The 26,242-nt window shown below is 41.7% G+C and overlaps 1 protein-coding gene across 13 annotated transcripts in view; it reads right to left on the reverse strand.

Annotated features, from left to right (window-relative positions):
* Nucleotides 1-26,242, reverse strand: part of FOXP1 (forkhead box P1) — a 575,925-nt gene that overhangs the window by 227,234 nt on the left and 322,449 nt on the right. For all 13 annotated transcript variants that reach the window (XM_058562979.1, XM_058562935.1, XM_058562954.1 and 10 more), the window contains one exon: nt 367-551. In XM_058562979.1, coding sequence (XP_058418962.1) covers nt 367-540 — 174 coding nt within the window. In that variant the 5' untranslated portion in view covers nt 541-551. The remainder of the gene's footprint in view (nt 1-366; nt 552-26,242) is intronic.

Consider the following 26,242-nt stretch of genomic DNA (forward strand, 5'->3'; position numbering starts at 1 on the left):
TATTTATGTATTCATTTTGAATTGAAGTGTTGGGAACTATTTCTCCAAAGATGAATTTTATACCAAATAGTTAAAACTTTACGCTGACACATTAGCGGGTGGGAGGGAGTGGCCAAGGGGTCCAGTCAATCTCCTTCCCAACAACCGCTCCCCAAGAGGGGGCTTCCAAGACTGAACTCCGGAGGGCTTGAGAATTAGTGTCTGAGCCAACCACCAGGACTCTAGTGCCCTGAGGGGCTTGAGAGATGCTGCTCACAGGCAGGCAGGCAGACAGGGGGGCATAAAACATCCACAGCGGTGAAGTGTAAAAGGAAGGGCGGAATGCGCACACAGCGCCCTCCGCAGCCCCAGTCCAGGGCACAGTACCTGCTGCTGCTGCACGTGCGCGAGGTCCGCCGCCCCGACGTCCCCGGCCGCTGCCTCTCCGTTGGACCGCCCTTCCCGAAGACTGCCGCACTCTAACAAGTGGTTGCCGCCGCTCGACCCATTCTGGATGGCTGAACCGTTACTTTTTGTCTCAGTCCCAGATTCTTGCATCATGACTCAAAAACCTGATAGAAGGGTTTTCAGGAGGGAGCGGAGGGGAGAAAGGAAAAAGCAGCTGTTAAAACAGTTGTTGTACATAAGGAGAAGGGCCCTGCCTTAAATGTTGCCAAAATCTGTACACAGTTGTCATTTTCTCCCACTCAATTTATCCCTCTTTAGTGGTCCAGTCTCCTAGTTTTTGAGTCAGAAACTGCGGGTCCAGATTCAAGTTTTAGTAGAAATGTTTTAAATATGTTATCTTTTTCCCCTTAGAAAAAATAAATATTTTCACGTGAACCTAGAATTTATGGTTCAATTTCTGTGATTATATCTGGATGTTTTGCTCAAAAACCCAATGTCATTCTATACAGCATATGAGGTATAACATTAAATTTTTGTATGTGCAGGCTCTGGTGGTGATGTTATATTCTTAGAGGAACAGTCTCCAACTTCAGTCTATCAGGAGATGACATTATCAGGTAGGTCCCCTGAGGTCATTCACACTCAAACCCTCACAGTCAAAAACCAAACAGCGTTTTCAAGATTCGTACTCCTTGGAATCACTCAGGTACTGAAACTCTTCAAAATTGGCCATAATTGGCCAATAAGATAGGCCACTTTTAGAAAAAAAAAAAAGTCCCCACTTTTCAGAAGCTAAACAAATTCAGACTCTCTCATGGTTAAAATTGTCGTGAGAAATCCTATTCCAAGTTAGGTGTTTCTCATGCTGGATCACTAACCTCTAGTTTGGTTTAAGGCCTGAAAGGTCTAGGCCTTGTTATATTTATTTTGGAGACAATCTTGCCCACGCAGACCAAACCAAAGGTCTGAATTTGAAAGTACTAACAGTCTAATAAAAAAAATAGATAGTACAAGATGAGTAGCGAGAGAAAATGCCCACGTGTAAATATATTTCACAGTCCGCCTGGTTACTCTCTAGGTACAAAATAATTATCCCAGGCAGTCCAACTTTCAGTGAAGGTGTCCAATTATGAGAGAAGACTGCTAATATTTGCTAATATCAACTGTTACCATCTATTGATCAGCAGTGTTGTGCCAGGCCCCACTGCAGGTGATTTATATGTATTTTCCAATTTAGTTCTGATGACAATTCACTATCCCCAGTTTGCAGATGAGAAAATTAGGGCTCCATGAGTTACTTTAATTTGCCCAACACAGACCACAGCCAGTAATGGCGGAATTAGGATTTGAGCAAGTTCAGTCTGATGTCCAAGTTCTTAACCACATTAAAGTTGACGTGCAGTGGGGGCTAAACAATGAAAATGGCAGGGTCATACTCCAAGTTCATAGACTAGGACTTCAAAAATGAAAAACAACAGTCACTAAAGGAAGTTGACAATTCAAACATCAAAGCTAAGAAATGCCTGAATAATTAAGACTTGAATGTGAAATAATCTCAGATAAAAGGCAGAAAACTATTAACACAAATTTTTTCGAATCCTGGAAAGACATATGTACACCCAGTGCTACAGATTTCTCCCCCACACATGACGTATGTGACAAAAGGGAAACTGACATAGTCTTGACATCTATACAGGAGGTTGCTGTCTTGCTAGAAATTGGTTTAAGTCTCTTTTCTATAGACTTGCACAAAAACCAAATGGAAGAATTAAAAGCTGAAAAATTCACATCATTCCTCATTTCCTTTCAGGCCACAGTATGATCCAACTTGAATACAAACTTCATAAACCCAGAAGACATATTTTTTAAAGTTACTCCAATTCTGAAGGGGATTAAGAATGGCATTTTTTGTTAACAGGTGGGAAACAAACTCAGAAACAACAGCTGATTCAGTCTCATTTCTTCAGATCAGACTTTCCAGTAATTATAGTCCTTTAAAAACTGCATTTATAGCCTTACTGTCTCCAGAGTAAAGAATCCATCAAAAAACAACTGAAACTTTCTCTAAGATGTAAGAACCGGGCAATGTAAGTACCTTGTTCATCACCAAAAAAAAGAATCAATTTGTGAAATCTAGGTATTTTTCCCCTAATGTTTCAGTTTCAGTTCCGCAAAACTTGCCCATGTGTACAGAAACTAGGAAAAGACAGTGTTTAGGTATTTAAGGGAGAGAACAGTTGTCTCAGAGCAGTTAGCAAGGACACCCATAGAATTATTAGAATATGTCACAAGCATACCTAAAGAAAAAAATTTTTTTTTTACCTTCTGGAAAGACTATCCATATCAGGGATTGGACCCCCCCAAAAGAAAAAACATTGCCTATACATAAAATCTATACCTTCCCCCAGAATGGGGCATATTTAGCCAAATATCCTGTCTTCGTGGAGCAGGGCTACAAGCAGAAGGCTACTTTCAAAACATGTGCCCATCAGGACTCCAACCTGAACAGGTGTCTAAGAGACGGGCCCTGCTTGTTTCCTTGGTTCAACAACATCCTGGTGGGTGGAGTAAGAACAATCTCCAATCCACAATTTGATGAGAAGGTTTTGCTCCGTGCAGTTCCAGAGAAGACTGCCAAGTCCTTCAGTACAAGTTTTGCAGGCACCAGGCCAAGCAGCTTGGCTTGCGAATCAGGTTTGTGAGAGTGCAGGCTTTGGGACCAAAATTGCATAAAGGATTATTTTGGTCTGAAGATGTCCTTAATTAGTCAAGTGCTAACAGTAGTATGTAGGTTGGAAGCTTTAAAATTTCCCATAATCTCCCACACCAATCAGGAGAAAACAGCTTTTTGAAAAGCACATGTGAAAAATTAGAAGTATCGATGTCTAAGAACATTTCTAACAATATCTGGGCTGGCACTATTTCTTTCTATGGAATGATCCAAGCCATTTAATAAGCCTTTATATCTGTGCCATGCTTCACAAACTACAAAGCCCTCTGATACTTTTCAAACTCATAACAAGTCTCGGAGGGAGAAAAGGTTGGTGGTTTTATTCCCATTTTACAGATAAGAAAACCAAAGCTCAGTAGGTGAAGGAATCGACGCAGCCATAATCAGTCCCCACTTCAGACATGAACGTGTCCATTCAATAAATGACAGAGAATTTCCTCTTTGCAAAGTCCTGTGCAAGGTGGTGAATTAGTAAATCAATGAAAGGAAAACGAAGTAATTCCAGGAAAGACAATAATGAGAATGAGAGGTGGACAAAGAAAAGCATCTAAAATCCAAAGATGAAAGTGTCAGCATTCTTTAGCAAACAACTCTATTTGTCTTTTTCTATTGCGTTTCACAATTTTAGAGTCATCTGGAGGCAAGTCAATGTGTATGAGGGGCATCTGTGCTCTCGAACGTAGAACACTGCACCCTTTTTTCTTAGAGGGAGCGTGCCCCAGGCACTCAGTTTGTATGACCTCAGCTTCCCTCTGGGACTCCCCATAACCAACGAACATTGAGAACAAGAAACGATGCACGATTATCCCAAGTGCCTGAATATGCAGGCATGGCACCTGGTGGGCATGGCCACCTAACAAGTCCTTTCTCCAGAAACAAAACCAAACCTTCCTCTGGCTTCCTGTATGGCTTCTACCCATGAGCTGGGCCTGTTTAAATCACGTATGATCCATTCAACACGACCCTACGAAGGCTAACGCTACAATCGCAAGGATGTCAGAAAGCTTAAGAAAGCCAAAATGGCCCACTTCTCATCTTGCTTGGAAACATTACAGAGCTACTGATTTCAAAAGATCGATCTTTGTGCTGGAGGGACTTGTAGAAAAGGATAAGAACTGAGTTTAGCATGCTTATCTATTGTTGTTGCCAACAGAGCTGCTCTCTGGACATATTCTGGAAAATTCATAACGTCCAGGCCAACGTATTTATAGTAAATTAAAGCAATGCTTTATTATTATGATTATTTCCTTGGTTACAGTGTTGATGCTGAAAATTTAGGGAAAATAAAGCCCTCGTTATCATGCTCGTGAAAGATTTTAAGCTAACAAAAAGTTCAGTCTTGATTTCAGGGCAGTTAATTATGGTTGACCAAGTCAGGCAGAAGTAAATTAACTTGGCTGATCAATTATTTATATGAAGCAGAATAAATGCCCTTAAAGAACTTGGTCTGTTCATGAAAGGATGTGTAAATTAAACTAAACATAGTTTTGTAAAATATATTTCTACTTCTATGGGGAGAAGAGAAGAAAAGTTAATGGTGAAATCACTTTTAGGAAAATGATTACAGTGATTATACGTCCTCCTCCCATCCAAAAGGAAATATCCTCTTTCTCATTGTTCATCCCTGTGCAAGGAAAGGAGAATGGCATGCGATTTTGAAAAGATAACAGAAGCTCTTTGAAAAAAAAAAAGGAAGGAAGGAAGGAAAAAAGGGAGGGAGAGAGAAAGGGAAGGAAGGAGGAAGGGAGGAAGGGAGTAGGGATGAGAAGGAAGGAAGGAAGGAGGGAGAGGCGAGAAGTAGAGAGAAAGAAGGACACTAAGAATGGAGAGACTATGTAAATTTCTATAGTTTAGAAATACTGGTCACGTGGCTCTTACTTTATCATCAGTTACACTCCATGCAGAGTTTGCAGACTGGACAAGAGTGAAGGTGAGAGTCAGGCTAGCTCTAGTTCTGCAAGAAGAACTCTTTAAATTACTCCTGTTGCATCCTGAAGATTCAAAATCCTTAACAACTGTGTTCATGTGGTTCAGGAAAGAAGAAAAGCTTGCCTGCATTAAGATATAAAGCATACATGTACTTCTGGGGCTCACTAGGTAAATGAACTGGTTCCCTTTGAATGTGCAAAAGATATACCTGGCAACACAAAACACCGAAAGGAGTTTTAAGGAGCAAGGTGCAGCCCAGGGGATTTTCTTCCATAGTAGGCAAACAGTGGGGTGGCCTGGGACACTCAACCAGCTCCATCCTTTTACTCCTCTCGTGGGTGTTACTCCTATTCAAAATAGACAGGGAACCAGGCAACAGGCTGCATCCAGATGAAAGAGCCTCTCAGCAGAGTGCTACAACCATGGAGGCTTCACAGTTCCTAGTGTGTGGTACATGCTTTTCAATTGTTCATCCCTCACCTGGCAAGATGCTACTGGAGCAGGTGGCAATGAGGAGATGAAGGGCTGGTGGAGGGGATAACAAATGAAATTTAGGGGTTAAGGAAGCAGGTGAAGAAAGGGCATGATGGAGGGGGTGCAACTGGCCCCGAGATGCTGAATCAGCCTACAGGTGGGGGTTCCACAGCAAACTGTTAAAGGAAGAAAAGGGGAGGAGGAAGAATGTAACAAGAGAAACAGAGTAACAGCAGCTGATTATTTTCTCATCTGAGATGACTTCCACAAATTGTGAATGAACCCTTCAGACACCACCATTGGTCTATCCACTGCTCCCACTGGCGGGGGTCCCATTTCATGGAAAGACCATCCAAGAGCCAAGTTTAGGAAGAGAAGTCAGTGTGCTGACTGTGTAACGAAGGCATCATCTTCCAATACCAAATTTTCATAATTATAACAGAAAGGCGTAAATTTTCTAATGCATGGCAGTTCAAAAAGTAATCAAGGGAATGAGCCGGAGGGCTATTTTAATGTATGCAAAGCTAGTGACCCACAGTAAATGGGAGGTAAGCCACAATGAATGCAAAGTAATGCACACATGCTGAAGTCCTGGTCTGATGAGGGACGGCTAAAATTAACACCCAATTAATTTCCGAATTGACAAACAAATGAAACCCATAAATCTACTTTCTCATTAATTTTCCTGTGGTATAATTTAAAGCAGTAATATGAGGGCAAAAACTGAGCATTATCCATCATAAATATCAAAAAGATAGCACCGTAACACCATAAATTATGCAAATACCTGTTGTTAAAAATGATTTATGTATTATCAACTTTATCGTGCACTGTAGATGTCTAGATCTATCTTTAAAAATCTGGAATTTCATTTAGCACTTAGGAAGAAAAAGTTCAGGAGCAATGAAATTGTCAAAAGCATGTTAAAAAAAAAAAAAGTGGCCACTTATTTAGCCATATGGCAGAGTAGGGCAAAACTGGAATCTTCTCAGATCTTAGGTCAGCAGAGGTTGAGAATATCATGGAGGTGATGGGCTGGGCCTCTCAGAGGAGGAGAAAGAAATCAGCTCTAGGAGCACCCCTCCTAGAAAGCACTGGTATATGTGTCCTGAGGGAGCTAAGCATCTCTTCTGCCTTCGAGAATGCAGGGCTTGGTGCCAGAAAGGAACGGCTACAGGCAGGATACACTGGGCGCATCTCAGGGGGAGAACCTACAGCTGCGAGGACTCAGTGAGGCAAGGAATCCTCAGTTGGTGAGAAGTTTGGGAGGAAAAGTATGGTCATTGTTAAGAATGTAATATGGTAGCTCTCTTACCTTTATAGTTCAAAGGAGGGGAAAAAAAAAGAAATAGGAACTAGTTTGTATTTATCAATTCAATCAGAAGTACTTTATATTTATATTTATCAATCAAATGGAAGAAGCAGCATTCAGACTAAAATGATTTCCTTCACTTCTCCACCACCATTTGTTTAAGAATTTAAAAAAAAAAATTCCTTTATCTCGAACTTTACTTTCAGGCATGCCTTGCACATAATAGGAATTTAATACATAACTGCTGAATTTTTAACTAAATGATTAAACGACAGAAAACTCCAAGTCCAACCTCTCAATCAAATGCGATCAAGGGCTTGTGCTAGCCATTACCGTTTATGTTCCTACTTTTAAAATACTCTATTTCCTGTACTTCTTTGGAATGACCAACCGTTTTGGAGTTCTGAAACTCAGAAAATAACTTAAGCCATTAAATCATTTTAGGTCTTACTAGAAGTAGGATTGTCCCAGTCGTTGAAATTTAAAGATAATCAACCAACGAAAAACTCTACCAAAACCCACGGTCAACACTTACTTAATATACATCAGGGCAATTCAGAGGGACTGGAAATGGTAGAGAATAGGATGTTTCATTTTCCCTGTAATTCATGACTCAGAATATAGTTATTGGAATAGGGTGTAATAAAATAATGTTCCTAACAAAACGGTGGTTTTCCTTCCCCACCAGACTTTCAAGGTGAAGACAGGAGACATCATATTTCCAAGGAAAGGGCGTTTCTAAATTCCAATACCGGTGCCGCAATGTTGTTCAGAGAAATTGTAGATATCTCGCTCTTACAACCTACCTTAATCAAACTTTCTTGAACACTGTAATCTTTTTTACAAGACATCAATGAGTGCAAATAATAAGCATGCCACCCTCTTAAAAGTTACAGATGTCTAATTTATATTTTCAGAATTTCGGCTACTGTTGGTCCTCTTTTCCTTCTCTCCCAGTAGACAAGAGTTTAAGTGCTGTAATCATAGCAACTGTGGGCAAACTATGGAAGTTAGAGAGAAGCTGCTCTAGTAAGCAGAAGTACAAAGGAGAATGCATCCCCACTCCCTGGCATATTAATCCGGACGAGCTCAAATAATTAAACAGAGACCAAAAAGGAGGTTTGCCAATCCAGTCCTAGGCTGTTTGCCTTTGCCACAAGGAAGCTTCTGACGCTTAGGGTAGGACAGGGCCAGGTGTTCTGGGGAGCTTAATTAAAATGCATTTTTACACAACAAAATAGATTTTAAGTTTGAGAACTAACAAAGCCTGACGAACTTGAATCATCTGAACATTCAAACAGCTGAACTCTCACAAATAGGCTGGTGGAATCAAGTGACCAACAACCAGTTCAGAATATTATCTTTTCATTTCCATATTTTATACAGTTTGATATATGTGGGACCAGGTTCCTAACATCAATTAATGACTGGCATGTTCGATGACACACTTCACGCATCTCCTGCCTCCCCTCCAGCCCCTAACCGCTCTGGTGGCCAAAGCAAACAATATGTTCACAGCCTCATGGCAACTCAGTGAATGCAGGCCATCAGAGGTCTGTTGCTCACATTTCTCCCTTGTGTGAAAGGGACAACTATTTAATTTTATCCTTCAAAAACTCCAATATGCATATACGTATTTTCCCCGCTAAGTTGCTCTTACAGAGAGATGAGCAGGCTTCTTCTGATAGAAAAGACTATCACTGGTTGAAGGTCATGACTCCGCCGCCTCTACTCTCACCCCAGTCAGTGCTGTATCCTTGTAATTTACAGCAAACGCTAGGAGAGCCTGCCCCTAGCCTACCCCGTATTGAAACAACGCAAATTCAGAAACGGCAACAAACAATGATTCAAAAAACAAAAAACAAAGATGATGTGAGCTGAGTTTTCTCTGCTGTTTGCAAAACATGACAAAGGACAGGCTAATGTCTGGTCTTATCTAATGTGCTTCCCAGTGCCCAACGGATAGAGTCACACATGACAAGCTGAATGAAGAAACACAACATCTGCTTGACTTAATTAGAAATGATACAATGCATAAACTCGTAAAATGAGGCAGGTAAGAGTAACACCTAAGAATAAAAACACTAGCTTTTAAAAATATATAATGTATATTAATTGTATGGTTTCCTCCCAGTTAAGATGTCTCCATTTGTATCACAGAAGATTTATTCAGAACATATCAAACTAAAAGTTAATCTTCCCTTTTCAAACTTGACAGAGTACACACATCACACAGGATCATACAGAGCCCACATGACAACACACAATGCCCCCACAACAACACAAAAATCCAAGGATTGTACCTTTCAAAGGTGACTGCCTTGTTCATAGCACTAGACTTTTTCTCCTAGACCTTCTAAGTCCTTGTTTGTTCCACAAAGTTTTCTAGCCATCTGATGTTCTATTACCCAGCTAGTGGCCTTTCAGGAGAGCTCTCTCCCTCCTGAAGAAAGCAAACAACTGCATAGATATCATTACACTAAGGAAATCTCTTAGAAAAACCAAACAACTTGCTAATCTCTCCAGCCCCTTCATCCAAGCAAAAGATAAGAAAAGCAAACCTAAGTCTGTTTCAACCACATTCCAGGGACAAGTTCCCCTTTTTCTTTCGTTATCAAAATTCTAGCATTTGAGTTTTTTTTATGTGGGAGTGTGTGTTTTTTAAAACAGACCTTGCAGGATAAACTGCTGCTCACACCCGCAAACAAAGCAATATTTGTTTAATAACGATTGCTGCCATGGGTACAGTAAACAAGGGGCCCAGCATTTGTGTTTATGAACAAACACATCATCTTACAAGAGCAATTTAACATTAACCAGGTGGAATAATCAACAGATTTCATAGGTGACACCAGGGGCAGGACTAATGTAAACAGAACTGGGGAGGAGAAAGGGGCCACTCTTTGGGAATCAAGGTCGAGGTAAATGCATTACAGAGTAAACAGCTGGGAAGAAGGCAAGATAAACAAACAGTCATTCTTCTGACATTTAGAGAGGCAGAAAGGTTGTATGTTACATAGATCAGCTGCTGACCACCATGAAATCAAACCAGTTGGAGACCAGGCCTGCTTGTTTGCACAATGCCATGTTTGCTTATAAACAACAATTTGCTGTTACCAGCCTCGCATTACTCATCATCATATAAGCCAGAGCAAATCAAGTAAAATCCAGTTAACTCTTTACTGGTGGCATTACTTAGAAATAAAAAAACATGGCACCTTACAAGAAAAAAAAGGTCACCCCCAAATAATGCAAACAGAGCTCAGTCAACACTCTTTTATTTCCTGGCTTGTAGATAAAAATAAAGCATCCACATGGTTTAAACTACAAAAGGTTGGATTTGGTAACAGCTTTAAAAGACTCTTCATGCTTGAGTAACTACGCATTCATTTCCTGGGCTCCTCTTTTATCAATGAAATATATGGGTCAAACACGGATTCGGATCTTGAATGTTTTATCTAGAAAGAAAACCCTGATGTTCCTTTCTCCCCAAGTTTCTTGTTCCAAGATACCTGTAGGCCACTGGGTCCACAAACAAAGAGACTTGTAGCACTCTCAACCACCCTGCAAAAATCAAACTGTATCAGCTTATGATTTTGCCCTTAAAAAAGATTATATAAATAAATTAATCAGTTGATGTTACATTATAACCACACACAAGTTCACTTTGTCAGCTTATCAAAGAAATCTTAGGTCTTCAAAGCCAAGAGTGAATAAGTTCAATGTGTCCACTAACAAAAGTGTTACAAAGAAATGTTTTATCTTCAAAAATTTGCTTCATGTGTACTAACATAAAACAGCCTACTGCATATTATAAGAAAGTTATCACACTTCATCGGAGATACTGTATTTAGGTATATAATTTGCAATTAAAGCATTAGTTTGAATCTATTTTACAGATACTTTAACATTATTAAACTACTTAATTTTGATATGTGTGAATAACAGCCCTCCATTACTTAAAATTTAATAAGCAAAATATCCTGGAAAACAGTTTGGTAATTTATCTATATCCTACACTGATAATCAGTTAATTAATTTCTTAAAAATCTGCATTATGTCAGTGCAAAGTACAGCAAAACACTGTCTGGAGAGCCAAAGCAAAATCTGAAAATGAAATTAAAAAAAACTAAAGATATACTTCAGAGGATTCTGGCAATTACATTAGTAACAATCAGATTATTGGAATTTCCATCTTTGTCTAAAAAAAGGACCAAAATTTTAGTGGTCTCCCCACCCACCTCTGATACTGACATCCCTAGTTCTACTATAAACTTCTTAACCTTCTCTAGCTGCTCTTGTTCACATCTCCTGTTTCAGTGATCTAATCTTTGTTCTGTAACCCTAAAGTCACCAAGTAACAAGAGTGTTGAGAGTGTCTTCTTTTGTGTTTTTGTTTTGTTGTGCTGTGGTTTGTTTCCCAAGTCCCTCTCTGCTGACAGTCTCCTTTCCCCAAACCAGCACAGCCCCAAGACCTCAACAATGTCTGGGGAAGAAATTTCCACTGAGCACTCAGTGTCCTAGTAGGAGGGAATTTCTCAGGCTTGTGGACCTGTTACCACCTTAGGGACATAGGGAGGGACTCTGAGAACTCGCCATTTTTTGCCCTAGAAAGCCCTCCGGGGCTCAAGCCGTTCCACTGCCCTAGAGACGGAAACCCAGCCTTGCTCAATCCTGAATGATGATGCAAGTCTGGCTGCTGGAACAAGTAACAGAGAGACTCTTCCTCAAATGCTGTGGAAACTGAACGTTCTCAGATTCCATGCTCACTACTCTATGCACACAGCCGAGATGACCAGGAGACAAAGAAAAATGAAGTGTCTTATCTGATGTCCCCCTGAAGCTCAAGAGAGAAAAAATGAAGAAGAAAAAGCAGAATGCTGTGTCTGCCATTCTTTCTGCCCATTTTCACCGGAAAATGCTGATTACCCACTATCCGCACTACCAATCTTTGCCAGGAGTTCTCCTGACCTTCATTTTTATTTTCTATTCCTAAAGTCTGGATGGACTGGACCACCGGTAGAGGATTATAAACAGAGTTTACAATTCTAAATGGTAATCCAAAGAGTTGTAACCATCTCCCTTGATAAAGGCCAATAACTGAACCCTGGAGTTTTTCAAGCCAAACTAAACCGAGGCACGGAATCATTACCCAAACGGGACTCCTTTGTATTCCAAGACGATTCTACTGATTCCTTACCACGAGTAGGAAGGATAATGTACCTTCTTCCTCTACCCCAGTTGTGGTGGCAAACTTCTCCTCATCCACCTTTAGTTTTACCTGCATGTGCCCAGTTTACTTATTTTTTTTCCCCATGCATTCCAAATTTTAAAAGCTTTATTTGCTAAATAAAATAACTGACAGAGAGTCTATTTATTAAGGAATCTTTCATATAACCTATTCGATAAACTATTTTAAAAACTGAAAACAATCCCGAGGAAGCGCTGGGGAGCCCCAAGACTGGAAAGGACTAATTCATTCTTTCCACAACTCTTCCCTGAGATGAAAATCTTACAAATCCTGAAATTCTTCGAGTGGTCATGTCATCTGAGTGGCCACTTGAGCCAGTTTCCAAGCCTCAAGCACTCACTACTACTTCTACCTCCATTATTTTTGCCATCTCCATCTATACCACCACCAAATGCTATTTTTAAAAATTTATTCACTTTTGGGGCCAGCCCCGTGGCTTAGCGGTTAAGTGCGCGCGCTCTGCTACTGGCGGCCCGGGTTCGGATCCCGGGTGCACACCGACACACCGCTTCTCTGGCCATGCTGAGGCCGCGTCCCACATACAGCAACTAGAAGGATGTGCAACTGTGACATACAACTATCTACTGGGGCTTTGGGGAGAAGAAGGGAAAAAAAAAGGAGGCGGGTTGGCAATAGATGTTAGCTCAGGGCCCACCTTCCTCAGCAAAAAGAGGAGGATTGGCACAGATGTTAGCTCAGGGCTGATCTTCCTCACAAAAAAAAAAAATTTATTCACTTTTAACAAACATAGAAATCTATTTCAGAGGAAACTTTATATCACTTCGTCAAATGGAAACCAGTGTGTATCCCTCGGTAGCAGAGAAAGACTTTATAATAAATGTAATACAACCCAACCAATGTTAGTAAAGTCTAGCTAGATCCTGCTGTCCACAAAGGCTCTGAGGGGGAGGCATGTTCTTTCTTTGTTAAATAATGAGCTTACAACTGGAAAAGAGAGATTAAAGACATACTAGTACCAAATGGAGACTTTCTCCTTTGCTTTATCAGAAAGATTAAAACAGACTGAAAATGGAATTGCTTCAACATCAAATCACAAAAATGAGAATTGGTGAATGATTTATGAACCACCTAAAAATCCTCTTCCAACACACCAGCACGTGGTACAAGCTTATGTATCGGGGAGCTGAGCTAGAGGAGACTTAAGAGACCCAGATGAGGACCAAGCTGTATCCTTGACTCCTAAGCATGTTATTCCTAACAAGGCAACTCATGAAACACTTATAGAGAGCCTACTGTATACACTTATGCTGGTAGAGAAATAAATAATCAATTGACTATAGATTCTCCACTCTTGTCCTCAAACTGAATGGGGATCCTGGGTCATGGGTATTATGCTTGCAGAAGACAACATAAAAATCAAACTGGCAGCTCCAACGTAAGCCTCCCTCCCAGACTTGCCTTTTCTCACATCATCAAAGAACTAGTGCATCAGCCACTTAAGTAGAACAGCCTTTCTTCAATGCAAGTTCAGAGTTTACTCAGTACCAAGTAACTACTATATGATAAAAACTATAAGCATATCATTCAAATGCTTTATTGGTCAAAAAGATGGATGCTTTTATTAGTCCAACCTTTTTGTAATGGAGTGCCACTGATGACCCAGCATTAGCTTCATTCTCTACTATTAATCACATTTCTAAGAGCTCATTTTGCTTTAAAATCTTAAGAAATTGCCATAATTTAAAGACATGGTGTCTACATAATGAGAAATGCCTCACAGATTGTATCATTTCACAAAATACGGTATTTAATGGGAACAATGACCATGATGCTAAGGTATTACAAAATGGGATTAATCTATATATATATATATAAAAGAAAAGTGAGATGTAAGCTGTCTTTTGTATTTGTGGCTTCCCACATCTGTATGCTTTAATCACTACCTTGGGGAAACTGATTAATCCAAAAGCAGAGGCATACAGTTTACACAGATTGAATCAATGTAACACTCTTGAACAAATGGAAAATAAAAATGAAAGGGAGAAAACCTAATGTAAAAAGATAGAATGTGAAAACACATCGAGTGCTTTAAGAAAATTCTACCAGTGGTATACTCCTGATTCATCATCTCTTATTCCTGTGCCTTGTCTGTCCATGTGAAGAGAATTAAAGCAAGCTCTTCAATAAGTGGCTTCAGGACAAACTACAGGTATCTGCCAAATTACTTTCAATGTGATTTCAATAATATACTTAACTTGCAAGTCCTCATCTCATTAAAACATCCTTCATGACCATTTACCAGAGCTGAATACTATAAAGGAGTATCTGAAAGAGTTTCTCAAAATACAGAGCTAAAATAAATTTTTTAAGTATCCCTTCAATTCTTACTACTACACAATTAGAATACAACATATACGAATCTTTAATCTTGCATATACACAAAAATGGTGACATTATGTTACATGATGAATGAAAGGTAGGCTCCAATCAGGCACAAAGATTATGAATAGATCTGATGTGAATGGCTGGGAAGAAGAAAGAATCAGTCGGCCTAAAGTCAGAACCCAGATATCATCCTACAGTTAGCAAGAATTGAACTCAGAGACTGATGAAACAGCCAGAGGTGGTGACAAATTATAGGTGGGGCTGGGCATCAGACTGCTCAGTGATATGGAATCACAGCTCTGACTGAGGGGCCCCTTCTCACAGAGATATGCTCCCCTATGTGGTGTCAAAGGGTCAAGATAAGCACCTAGACCTTGGACCCCCCACTCTGACTAGTAAAAAAGCCAACCTCTGTCCCTATTGCTCAAGAGCTAGGAGGAAGTGCTGAGCTTGGGAGGATATTTAGGAAGAGGCTGTCACAGACATGCTAACAAGAAGGGTAGAGCTTGAAGTACCTCGAATAGGTAGAATGGGTAGCAACAGAAGGGTCATTGAGGCAGCCTTCCTTCACCCACTGGGTTTTGGGCCATTTGATGGCTGGTGGGACCATCTGATGTCTGGTGACTCTAGATTCTCAACAAGACTCATTCATCAACTAAACACCCAAAGGAACTTTTGAAAGGTATTGCTACTCCTTGGCATTTCACATGGTAAATGTGAGGGGTGGGGGTCCTGGACATCTTTAGAGCAGAAACAACACCTAGTACCAACTATGAGACTTATAATGGAGGCAGCAGGGCCCATTAGTATCATCAATACCTGAGATAAGACTGGTCAAAGATCATAGCCCATGGATAACCAACTGATGGAAGGGGCCAGTGTATTTATCCAAAAGCAGATCCCTGAGACACTTTCCTTAGGAGACCAGTACAGGTGCAAGGGCTCTGTCTGACGGCAAGCCTTTGCAGATAGAACCACATATGCCTCCAACAGGTAAGGAAGTTATCACTTTTCACACTGCAACTGTGGTGCAGACCTCAGCTACACAAAGCATGGTTCTGTGGAGGGTGGCATGGGCATCACCTGGGAACCTGTTAGAAATGCAAATTCTTGGGCCCATCTCAGACCTTCTGAATGAGAATCTGCATTTTAATAAGATTCTCCCAGGTGATTCAAAGGCACATTAAAGTTTGAGAAGGCAGGTGTGGTGGAAAGGGAGTAGCCACTGGACCAGACACACTTGAACTTGATTCCCTACCCTGCCAATTTTAGATTTTTAATAAGACACCCAACCACTCTCTCTTTCCATTTCCTCATTTCTAAAATCATACCACTCTGCATCTGGGTTCACTCATCCATCCAAGCAATATTTATTTTGTACCTAATATGTGCCAGGCCCTAAGTGTTGGGGGCAACAACAGGGAACAAAAATCAATACAGATCCATAGACGTGGAGGTGATTGTCTAGTGGGGAAGATGCACGTTAAACAATTAATCATATAAATAAGTGGAGGTTAGAACTGTGATAAGTGCTACTATGAAAATGCACAGTGCTCTGAGAGCACACAAAGCTAATATATGTAAAGTGCCTTGTATGTAGTAGGTGCTCAATAAATCACAGTGATTATTAGTAGCCCATAAAACCCAGACCTTTGGGAAGCCACTAAAAAATTCCCAAGCGCAGAATACTCTTCTCCCCATCATAAAATGAGCCTGAAGTAGGACCGTGCTCTCAGTTGAATTATTTTTAAAAATGTTTTCCTGGCTATAGGAGGAATATCACATCAATAAAGTCAACATTTCTTCTAATGACAGCTTAGAGAATGACATTAACTTTCTGGGTTATTACTAAGAATTAGCTCTTGTTTACCAAGTTGTAGTTAAAAGGAAAAATGCAGAGCAGGGCAGAGGGTAATAGGGCAAACCAGCCTTGCTCTAAGCAGTCTTTTGATTATCATTTTAAAGCCTCCATACCTAAAGAAAAATCTTTAATTGGCTTTTCAGCAGAATTTCTCCTTCGTATGTGCAGTTTGTTGAAGTCAAGAAAGTACATGCTAATAATCGCAGCTAGGATTAGCCAACTTGTATCTTATATTGTGGACACAACTGATTAATTATTAGTGCACCTGGCACACATCTATACAGTGGGAAAACTATACTGAACAGGAGTTGAAGAGCGTCTCTGACCAAATTCCCACCACTGAGGATGCCCACCCCAGGAGCAGGGTGACTTGAGTCTACCATATGGAATGAGGAGCTTTCATAACATTACAACCGGGTGTGTTCAAGTGTTCCTTAAAATAGCCCTCCAAAGTCTACCATGTCTTCCCTTTGCTCATTTCCCATGAATTCGTGAACTTTAAATAAAAATTTTAAATATGATGTAATAGCTCTCTATGTTTGTACAAGTTTTTGTACAAACTTTTTGTACAAACAAGTTGGCTTCCTACCAACAGGTGGATATTTGTGATGGGAGAATTCTGACCTCACTTTGATCAGAATGGCCCCAATCAAAGAATAAAAAACAAGAGTTGGTTTGGAACAGGCAGAGAAGTTGGGGCATGTATGTCACATGAAACGGAGTTTGTGTTAAGACTTCAAGATCTTAACATATAGTAGCTAAGTGATACAACCATCAGCTCACAAGCCAGAGCATCTGTTTTGATTTTTTATAAGTTGATATATTGTTAGATGGAATAGGACAGAGGCACTGGAAGCTTGGTTAGCAGTCAAAAGTGGGTGGTTTTCATTTATCACTGCCTGGAATAAGATATATCTTTAGGATAATTTCTCTTGGATGCAACTATTAAAAATGAAAAGTATGAGGGAAAAGGATACGCCTCAGGGGACATTTGGTAATGTCTGAAGACATTTTTGGTCGTCACAACTGGAGGTAAGAGGTGGTACTGGGAGGCCGGGGATGCTGCTAAACATCCTACAATGCACAGGACAGCCCCCACAGCAAAGAATCATCCAGTCCCCCATGTCAATAGCATCATGGTTGAGAAAACTGTCCTATGTGAATTTGTACTGTTTTTATTATGGGATCAAAGAAATGAGTCCTGTTTCTTGTTCAATAATAAATTTATAATGTGCCTTAAAATTTTAATGACCTGTGATTTTTGCTTGCATTTCTACTTCATAAATACTACTCAACTGAGCACCTATTATAGGTCAGGGTAGGCAAGACTTGGGTGATGCCCTGACATATGAATGGAGTACTGTATTTCAAGACGTTAGGCATGAGGAGGGCTGAGATGGGCTGAGGGAGGGTGTGCTCACAGGCAAATAGGAGGAGAGGTGCCTGGAAATGAAAGTGGCTAAGCCTGAAAGTGAAGACTGGACATGGGACCCTAATTGAGCAGAGAAGGGCTGGGATATGACAAGCTTTTCAGGATACTGATAGAATACCCAGGATACCCAGGATGGGGCCAAAACAAGGAGACCAGGGGACAAATTAGGAAGCTTTAATGAAAAGAGGGCTGGACCTCCCTCCCACCTCCCCCTGCCTCTTGAACTCCTCCTCCATCAATGCGTCCCTCTCCCACTGATGCTGCCCTCTCCCAGCGATGTCTCCCTCTCCCACTGGTACCTCTCAACTCTCCCTCTCCCTCTGTCAGGTATGCATACCAATCTTAAAATATAATCTTCCTCGACCTCAAGTGTCTCTTTCGGCTCCCTCCTGCTCTCTCTTTCCTTTTATTGCCAACTAATTGAAAGAACTATACCTCACTGTCTCCATTGTCTCCACTTCCTCCCTCCCACTGGTTCCTCAGCCCACTGCAAGCTGGCTTCTGCCCCACCTCTCTGCTGAAAATATTCCTACCACAATTGCTAATGAACTTGGAGTTGCTAAATTCAATTGACACTTTTCAATCCTTACCTTACTTGACCTCTTGACAACACATTACACTTGCATTTTGTCTCTCTTGGGAAAAAAATCTCTTCTCTTTGCCTCCAGGTTTTCCTGTTCATCCTGGTTGCCTGCCTACATATCTGATGGCTCCTTCTCACTCTTTCTAATGAACTTAACTTCCTCTATGCATTCTTAAATGTTTCTATCTTGCCTAGAGTTCCATCCTCAGCACCCCCAAACTCTAAAGCGTGGGTTGGCAAACTTTTTCCAGAAAGGGCCAGATAGTAAATATTTTCGACTTTACAGGCCACATGGTCTTTGTCCCAGCTACTCAGAGTGGTGGCTTTGTTGTAGCACAAACACAGCCAGAAACAATATGTGAACAAATGGGTGTGGCTGGGTTCCAATGAAACTTTATTTACCAAACAGGTGGCAGCTGGCCGTGGCCCACAGGGCTGTAGCTTGCTGACTTTTGCGCTTAAGCACCATCCCTGGAAGACCTTATCCATCCTATGGCTTTACCTCACATCTGCCTATACTAGTGACTCCTGAATCATTTTAGGATTCAACCAAAATATCTCTCCAGAACTGCAGACCCCCACTCCTACAATTTTCTGGACATTTCTACTTTGATATCCTAAAAGAACCTCAACTTTGTCTCAAACTGAGATCGTCTACTTTTCCTTCCATCCAAACCCCCAAGCCAGGGGTTTTCTGGAACGGGGTCACATTCCGAATCAGGAATTATCTGATAGTTTATTACCAATGCCCATCCACTCTTCCTCCTCTCTAACTATATCTGCTTCTCCATACCCTTGCCTCGGAGCATGCCCCCATCAGTCTATAACTCTGAATGTGAATTAATGCATCTCCTAGTCTGCCCACACCACAGCACGTCTTCTTGTGTCACCACCCTTGCTCCAACAGCCCTTCTTCAATGGCTCCCTACTGCCTCAAGTGTGAAGTCTTGAACCTCTAGGCTTGCTCCGTCCAACATGAAAGCCACTGGCCACATAAGGCTACTGAGCGCCTAAAATGTGGCTAGCGTGACTGCAGAACTGAATTTTTAATGTATGTGTAATTTTAAGGCAAATTAGTTATTTAAATTTAAAAACTAATAAATTCAGATACTGGAAAACTTTTAAGTATGTGTTGAATAACTCGGGTATGTGAATCTACTTTTTCAACTGTAAGTTTTATGAAATTTAAATATAACATTTAAATACAGTATTGAAATAAAAAGTATTTCTGATGAAATTTTAATATCTGAATTGAGATGATTTTTCAGACAGTATGAAAGAAAAGAATGTAAAATGTGTCTTTCATAATTTTTAAAAACTGATTATGTTGAAATGATAATATTTTGGATAAATTGGATTAAATGATATTATAATTTACACCTGATTCTTTTTACTTTTTCAATGCAGCTAATAGAAAATTTGAAATTCCTTTTGGGGCTCCCATTTTATTTGTGTAGCACAGTGCTGGGCCAGACACACAGCCCTCGTGAGCTGGCTGAACCAGTGCGCTCTTGCTCACTCCCTCTCTCCTCTTCTCTTCTTCCCTATCTACGTTGTGGCCACACTCAACAACTGACTCTAATGCCTCTGTACCTCCACATGCACGTTCCCTCTATCTCTGTGTCTCTGCCATGGATCTTTTTTTTTTTTAAAGATTTTATTTATTTATTTTTCCCCCCAAAGCCCCAGTAGATAGTTGTATGTCATAGTTGCACAGCCTTCTAGTTGCTGTATGTGGGACGCAGCCTCAGCATGACCGGAGATGCGGCGCCTCGGTGCGCGCCCGGGATCCAAGCCCGGGATCCAAACCCGGGCTGCCAGCAGCGAAGTGCGCGCACTTAACCGCTAAGCCATGGGGCTGGCCCTCTGCCATGAATCTTTATGGAGCCAATTCCTTTTGAACCTCAAAACAGTTCAAGCTAAGAAGCTTTTACAGACCACCCCCACCACCAAGTCTGGGATAGGCATTCTCCCAATGGGTCTCATCAAGTTTTATACTAAATCTTACAGAACAATCACTACACTCTATTCTCATTTTCTGAATGATTAACTGTAAGCCAGGGATCAAGTCTTGTACTTAACAGAGTACCAGGCAGTTCGATCAATAATTCAACATCAGATCAATGAATGAATGAATGAATGAGATATTGTGCAGCTAGAACTGATGACCTGGGAACTGTCTGATTATAAGAGCCGAGGTGGCATCAATGAAGTTTCTCAGATTTCCAGCCCAGTGACTGGGAGAATAATGGTGTTCTTGTGAGAACAGCCTAGTGAGGGGAAGAGGTTGTTCTCAGGAGAGAAGCAGAAGTGAAAGCAAGAGCTAGTGGGCAGTCATCAGTACAGAGGTGACAGTTCAAAGGGAGTGGGTAAGGCTGAGAGAGGAGGTCCTTGGAACAAATCATAGTCAATTCCCCTATTTAGGAAACAGGAAGAGTGACATTTACTGAGTATTAAGTTCTAGTCCTCATAACTATCCTGTGGGCTACATATTAACCTTTATTTTTTAGAAGACGACACTGAAGTTCAGGGAGTATTAACATGCATACACATATACAAAGCCAGTGGCCAAACACCTGAACCTCGAAGTCATTCAATTTCTGTCCAATACACCATAGAGGCACAGTCAGGGGTAGAGCCCTAGAGAGTGACATAGAAGCTAGAAGGGAGTTTCAAGAAGGAAGGGGTGGTTGATGGTTTCAAGTGGTTTAGAGAGGTTAAGTATGATAAGATGATGGAGAAGGCAAAAGGGAATTCCCCCACCCAACATCAAATATCTTCATCCTTCTAACTTCACTCTTATACTCATGCGCTCCATCAGTTATTACCCCTCCAACACCAACCTCCTCTCTCTCTCTACTGGCTCCCTCATTTTACCCTATAAATAAATTCAAGGTACTCTGACCCTAAACAGTCATTTCCAGGTTACTCTTCCACTCCTCCAGAGCCCACCCTTCAACCTCTTTCCCCTATTCAGTTAAGCCTCTTGAAAGGGTACTGCCTCTATGTTTATATCTCCTCCTTGCAACTCTCTGCACTGTGGATTCTCAATTCTCCAGGCTAGGATAGTGTTCCTAAACTCCAAAGCCAATTGGAATCAAATACTTCACGGAGATCCAGGCAGGAAGGCCATGGTAGAACCCTGGAGGCAGCATTCACAACAGGCAGGCCAGGGGATGTGGATGCAGGTGGCGCCAGGACATACCAAGAAACACCGCAGAACCCAACAGACCAGAGGTTCTCTGTCACACCTGACACTGAAGGCCACTCTTTCAAACTTCTCCCACAGCTTCCCTGAGACCATATCCCCTGGTGCACCGCCTGACTCTGTGACCCTTCACCTCCTTGGTCATTTTTGAAAGACTTCACTACCTCCATCCACTCATTCAGTGTTGGTAGTCTTTAAGGTTCTCCTGGGCCCTCCATATATGTTTTACCCCCATCTATTCAGTGATTACTCCAGATTGGATCCCCAATAGCTACTTCTCTCCCTTATTGGTTATTCCCACCGTTCAAAGCCTATCCAAGTCCCTAAAACTCAACATGTCCAAAACTGAGCCCTCTTTCCTTAAACCTGCTACTTTTCCTGATCAGGAAAAAGTCACTGTCATTTCCTTTGACACCCAGTTGATCACCAAGACCTGATAATTCTTAGTCTTATGTATCCATCAAATTTATCCCCATTCTCTTCATCATCAACACGGCCATCCAGCCCTCATCATTTCTCTCCTGCAATACACAAGGAAACTTCTGCTACTATCATAAACATCGAAAGCTAATCTGGTCAAGTCACTCCCTTGCTTGCAAACCTCCCAAAGCACCCCTGTTCTTAAAGGATAATCTTAATTCCTTTGTTTAGAATAACAAGGCCTTTGTGTAACTTCCCAGATGTCTCTCCTGCTGTCCTCCTCCACTAACTCAACATTACACCCGATTACTTGCTGTTTTCTGAACACACTTTGCTCTTTCACATCTCTACATATGGGGTTCTCTCCCTCTTGGTTGCCCGTTTCTACTACTTTAGCCAATAAACTCCTCCGAAACCCTACCTTTAGAGAGGAAATATCTCATCTCAGGTACTCCAGATGTACTTTATGTTTAAGTTGGCCAAAAGTCAGGGACATTTCAATATGATAATGACTAAATGTCTCTTCTTACTAGGCCAAGAGTATCCTATCACTGCTTCACTAAAGCCTAACAGTACTGGATACTTGGCAGTCATTCAGCAAAAGTTTGCTGAATGAACGAATGAATGAGGTCATAGCAATGGAAGGATGTAGCGTCTAGGCATGGGCAATCAACCACACTGCCTGGAACACAGGAGCTGCTCAATAAACTGAGAATTCCTTCCGTCTTGCAGACTAAGGAGGCGATCAAAGAGGAAAAATGCTGAAGATTCTGAGTTTAGAGAAGGGAAGTTAAACAAGTCACATGACCACCATCTTTATAGTAAAAGAGGAATTAAACCATCTGCTGAGATCAAATGAAAGTATAGCAGAGGCTCAAGTGAAGTAGGCAAATTCTACGCTAGTCAATGTGGTGAATGAGAGGAATCTAAAACCACAAACACTGGAATGGAGGAGCCCATGAGGGCTTGCTTAGTTGAGTCCAGAATGCAGAGCTGTGTACTCAGCATGGTTTTGAGAGTACCACCAGCAGCACTCATTAGCTTAGGAAGAACAGAGGACTCAATCGAAGATGAAGTTGGGAGTTGCCAAAGCCAAAGCAGTGGAGGGAGAAGGGATAAGGGAGAGAGAGCTGGTAGAGTTTGCTATTGAAATGGCTAGTCATGGGCTCTATGCTGGGTAGGGTGGGAAGTAGACAAAGGACGGAGAAGATAAAGTATGATCAGTGCAAGTGATGAGAAGGCTGTGAACATATGAAGGATTTGAAGTGTCTGGGTAAAACATATATAGCAAAAAACAGGTTTAGACAAGCTTCTATAATCATCCAGCAGGTCAAAGGGTGAGGAGGATCCAGCACCTCGCACAGTGACACATAGTAGGTGCTCAGTAGACCCCTGCTGAATAAACAAGTCAATGACTGCATGGGACAAAACCATCCCCTCACCCAGTGGTCCTAAATGAGCTGCCAGCATCTAATTTATCATCAAGCTCATTAGAGAACAATCACAGATTAACAGTGTACGCCAAGGACACCCTGCAGACTAGTTGTTTTGACAAGGTTATATTTGACATTATTCTAACAGGATAATGTAGGCAATATGTTTCAGAGTTAGGAATACTCAGTTACAAGAGTGCACATATCTGCCAGGACCTTGCACATTATAAACAGCCAGTAAATCTCTCTCTCTCTTTTTTTTTTTTGTGAGGAAGATCAGCCCCGAGCTAACATCCATGCCAATCCTCCTCTTTTTTGCTGAGGAAGACTGGCCCTGCACAAACGTCCATGTCGATCTTCCTCCACTTGATGTGGGATGCCGCCACAGCACGGCCTGACAAGCGGTGCGTCGGTGCGTGACCGGGATCCGAACCCAGGCCACCAGCAGTGGAGTGTGCGCACTTAACCGCTACGCCACAGGGCCGGCCCCAGTACATATCTCATGAATGAATGAATGAATGGATACATAAATGGATGAATGAATGACAATATACATTACTCATAATACCTATAATAAACACCAACTACCTTTCAAATCCATCACTCAAGGAACAATATTCACCGAAGTCACACTGAACAAGCAGCATGGAATGAAGAGTTAAGGCATCTTGTTTCCCAGAAATTTAGATGATACAAAGGCCTAACTGGGAGGTGGCAGTGTGTGAAGGCGCCTGATTCTGTTGCTTGCCATGTTATTCCAACACATTTGCTGCATAAATGCTAAGCTGTCGATCCCCTTTGCCTGGGCAGCCACAGTTCAGAAGTGACTCAATCAGGTCAGCAATGAGCTCTCTATTTAATGCCTCTTACTTCAAAAACTACTGGTGTAGCTCAATTCTCTGAACAACTGGGAAGGAAACAGAGCTGATAAGAGAATTAATGCTTTCTTCCCAAATCACATCATCTGGGATAATAAAAGCATGTTAAACAAATAACTCTTAACAGAAATAGGAGGAAAACATTTTACCATAAAGCTCTAAGCTATACTGATGTTGAGAAGTATTACGGGGCGGGGGGGAAACTTCTGAGCTAAGTCATAATTGCTAATGCTACGGATTTGTTCCCTTTAGAATTCTCTGAGATAAACACAGATTTGCATATTTGGAAGGTATTTTGTCTGTCTGTTAAACATTCCTGTTACTGTAAAGAATTTTTCTTTACCAGGAGTGGTACTCATTTCCAATCCTCTGTCCCCTTGCTTCCCCTATCCAGCATTTTGGGATTTCTCCCTCAAATACCAGTGCTGAAGGAAACCTTTTGAACCACGGGGTTGTGAACAGAAACCCAATCACATCTATGGAAAACACCCGGATGTGAGAGGATTTTGATGCAGAGCAAGAATGGATCCAGGAAAGGGGTGTCAACCAGAGGGGCTCAAAGTGGGCTAAGAAAAATCATGTCTTCAGACATCTAGGCAATATTTACTTTATTTATTGATTTTTTTTGGTGAGGAAGATCAGCCCTGAGCTAATACCCATGCCAATCCTCCTCTTTTTGCTGAGGAAGACTGGCCCTGAGCTAACATCTGTTGCCAATCCTCCTCCTTATTTGTTTCCCTTTTTCTCCCCAAAGCCACAGTAGATAGTTGTATGTCATAGGTGCACATCCTTCTAGTTGCTGTGTGTGGGACGCTGCCTCAGCATGGCCTGACAAGCGGTGTGTTGGTGCGCACCTGGGATCCGAACCCGGGCAGCCAGTAGCAGAGCACGAGCACTTAATCGCTAAGCCACGGGGCCGGCCCCGCAATATTTACTTTAAAGACAGGTTCACAGAAAAATTGTACCTTCTTGAAACAAATGGTGGTTTTATAGATTAACCCTGAATGATTCCAAGTTTTAAAAAACCAATTGGAGAGATAGGGGTAGAGAAAAACCTTGTGTGTCACTAATTCTGTTTTTACAGTAACTGTACTCGACATATCAAGGGCATGGGCACTATTTTGGCAGCCTGTGATGCTGGACTCCTCTGGGGAGGAGAAGTTTAAATTACATTGATTTTAATCTTCCCATTTACTACAGCTAACTAAAGTACTTCTAGTTAGGGACCAGGGTATCTCACTTTGTCTTGCAAAGTCTGAATTGGTCACAATCTTGGGATCTTTCTTGCAGGAGAAGCTGGATTCTTCAAAGTACAGATTCTTGTTCTAAGTCTGATGGATAATGCCGACATCAGAGCATTGCCTCTCCAGTTGTGGCTTCTCTCTCAGACTCTCTTTCTATTTGTCTTCTGTTAGTCTCTCTCTTCCCTCTCTCTCTCTCAGAATTTCTCTCCCTCCCTCCCTTTCTCTCCTTCTCTCTCCCTCTCTCCCCTCCTTTTCTCCCTCTCTCTCGGTCCATCTCACCCCCTTGCCCGCTCTCAGTCTCTATGTGTACACTAAGTGAGCTGTCACCAACCAGTAAGAGGGACTGTGCACAACCACGCTGGTCAGACTGGGCTAAGAGCCGAAGCATGCAGGATGTCAGACAGCAGCTGACAGTCCCCTCTGATGACAGGGCAGAGTGAGCAGGGCATTTCTGGTTTGGCTGTGGGTGGGGAGAGTCATTCTGGTCTTCGTGGTATTGGTGGTGCTGGGGCCCCCTGGACCACATGAGAAGGTGGTGTGGTTCCAGCGACACAGCGCTTCTCACACTCTTAGTCATCCTTCCATTGACGCACGGGTGGCTCACGACCCACTGCAGTCCCCTCCTCACTGCTGATCCAGGACCCAGGGCCCTCTTCTGAGGCTGCCTTTACGGCCACACAAGGAGTGTGTCACCACCCCGACAGCAGGCAGCTTTTACCACACTTGCGTTTCCTCAGAATCCCCTCACCACGC

This window comes from Diceros bicornis, chromosome 2, assembly GCF_020826845.1.
Source record: "Diceros bicornis minor isolate mBicDic1 chromosome 2, mDicBic1.mat.cur, whole genome shotgun sequence".
NCBI classification, from domain to species: Eukaryota; Metazoa; Chordata; class Mammalia; order Perissodactyla; family Rhinocerotidae; genus Diceros; species Diceros bicornis.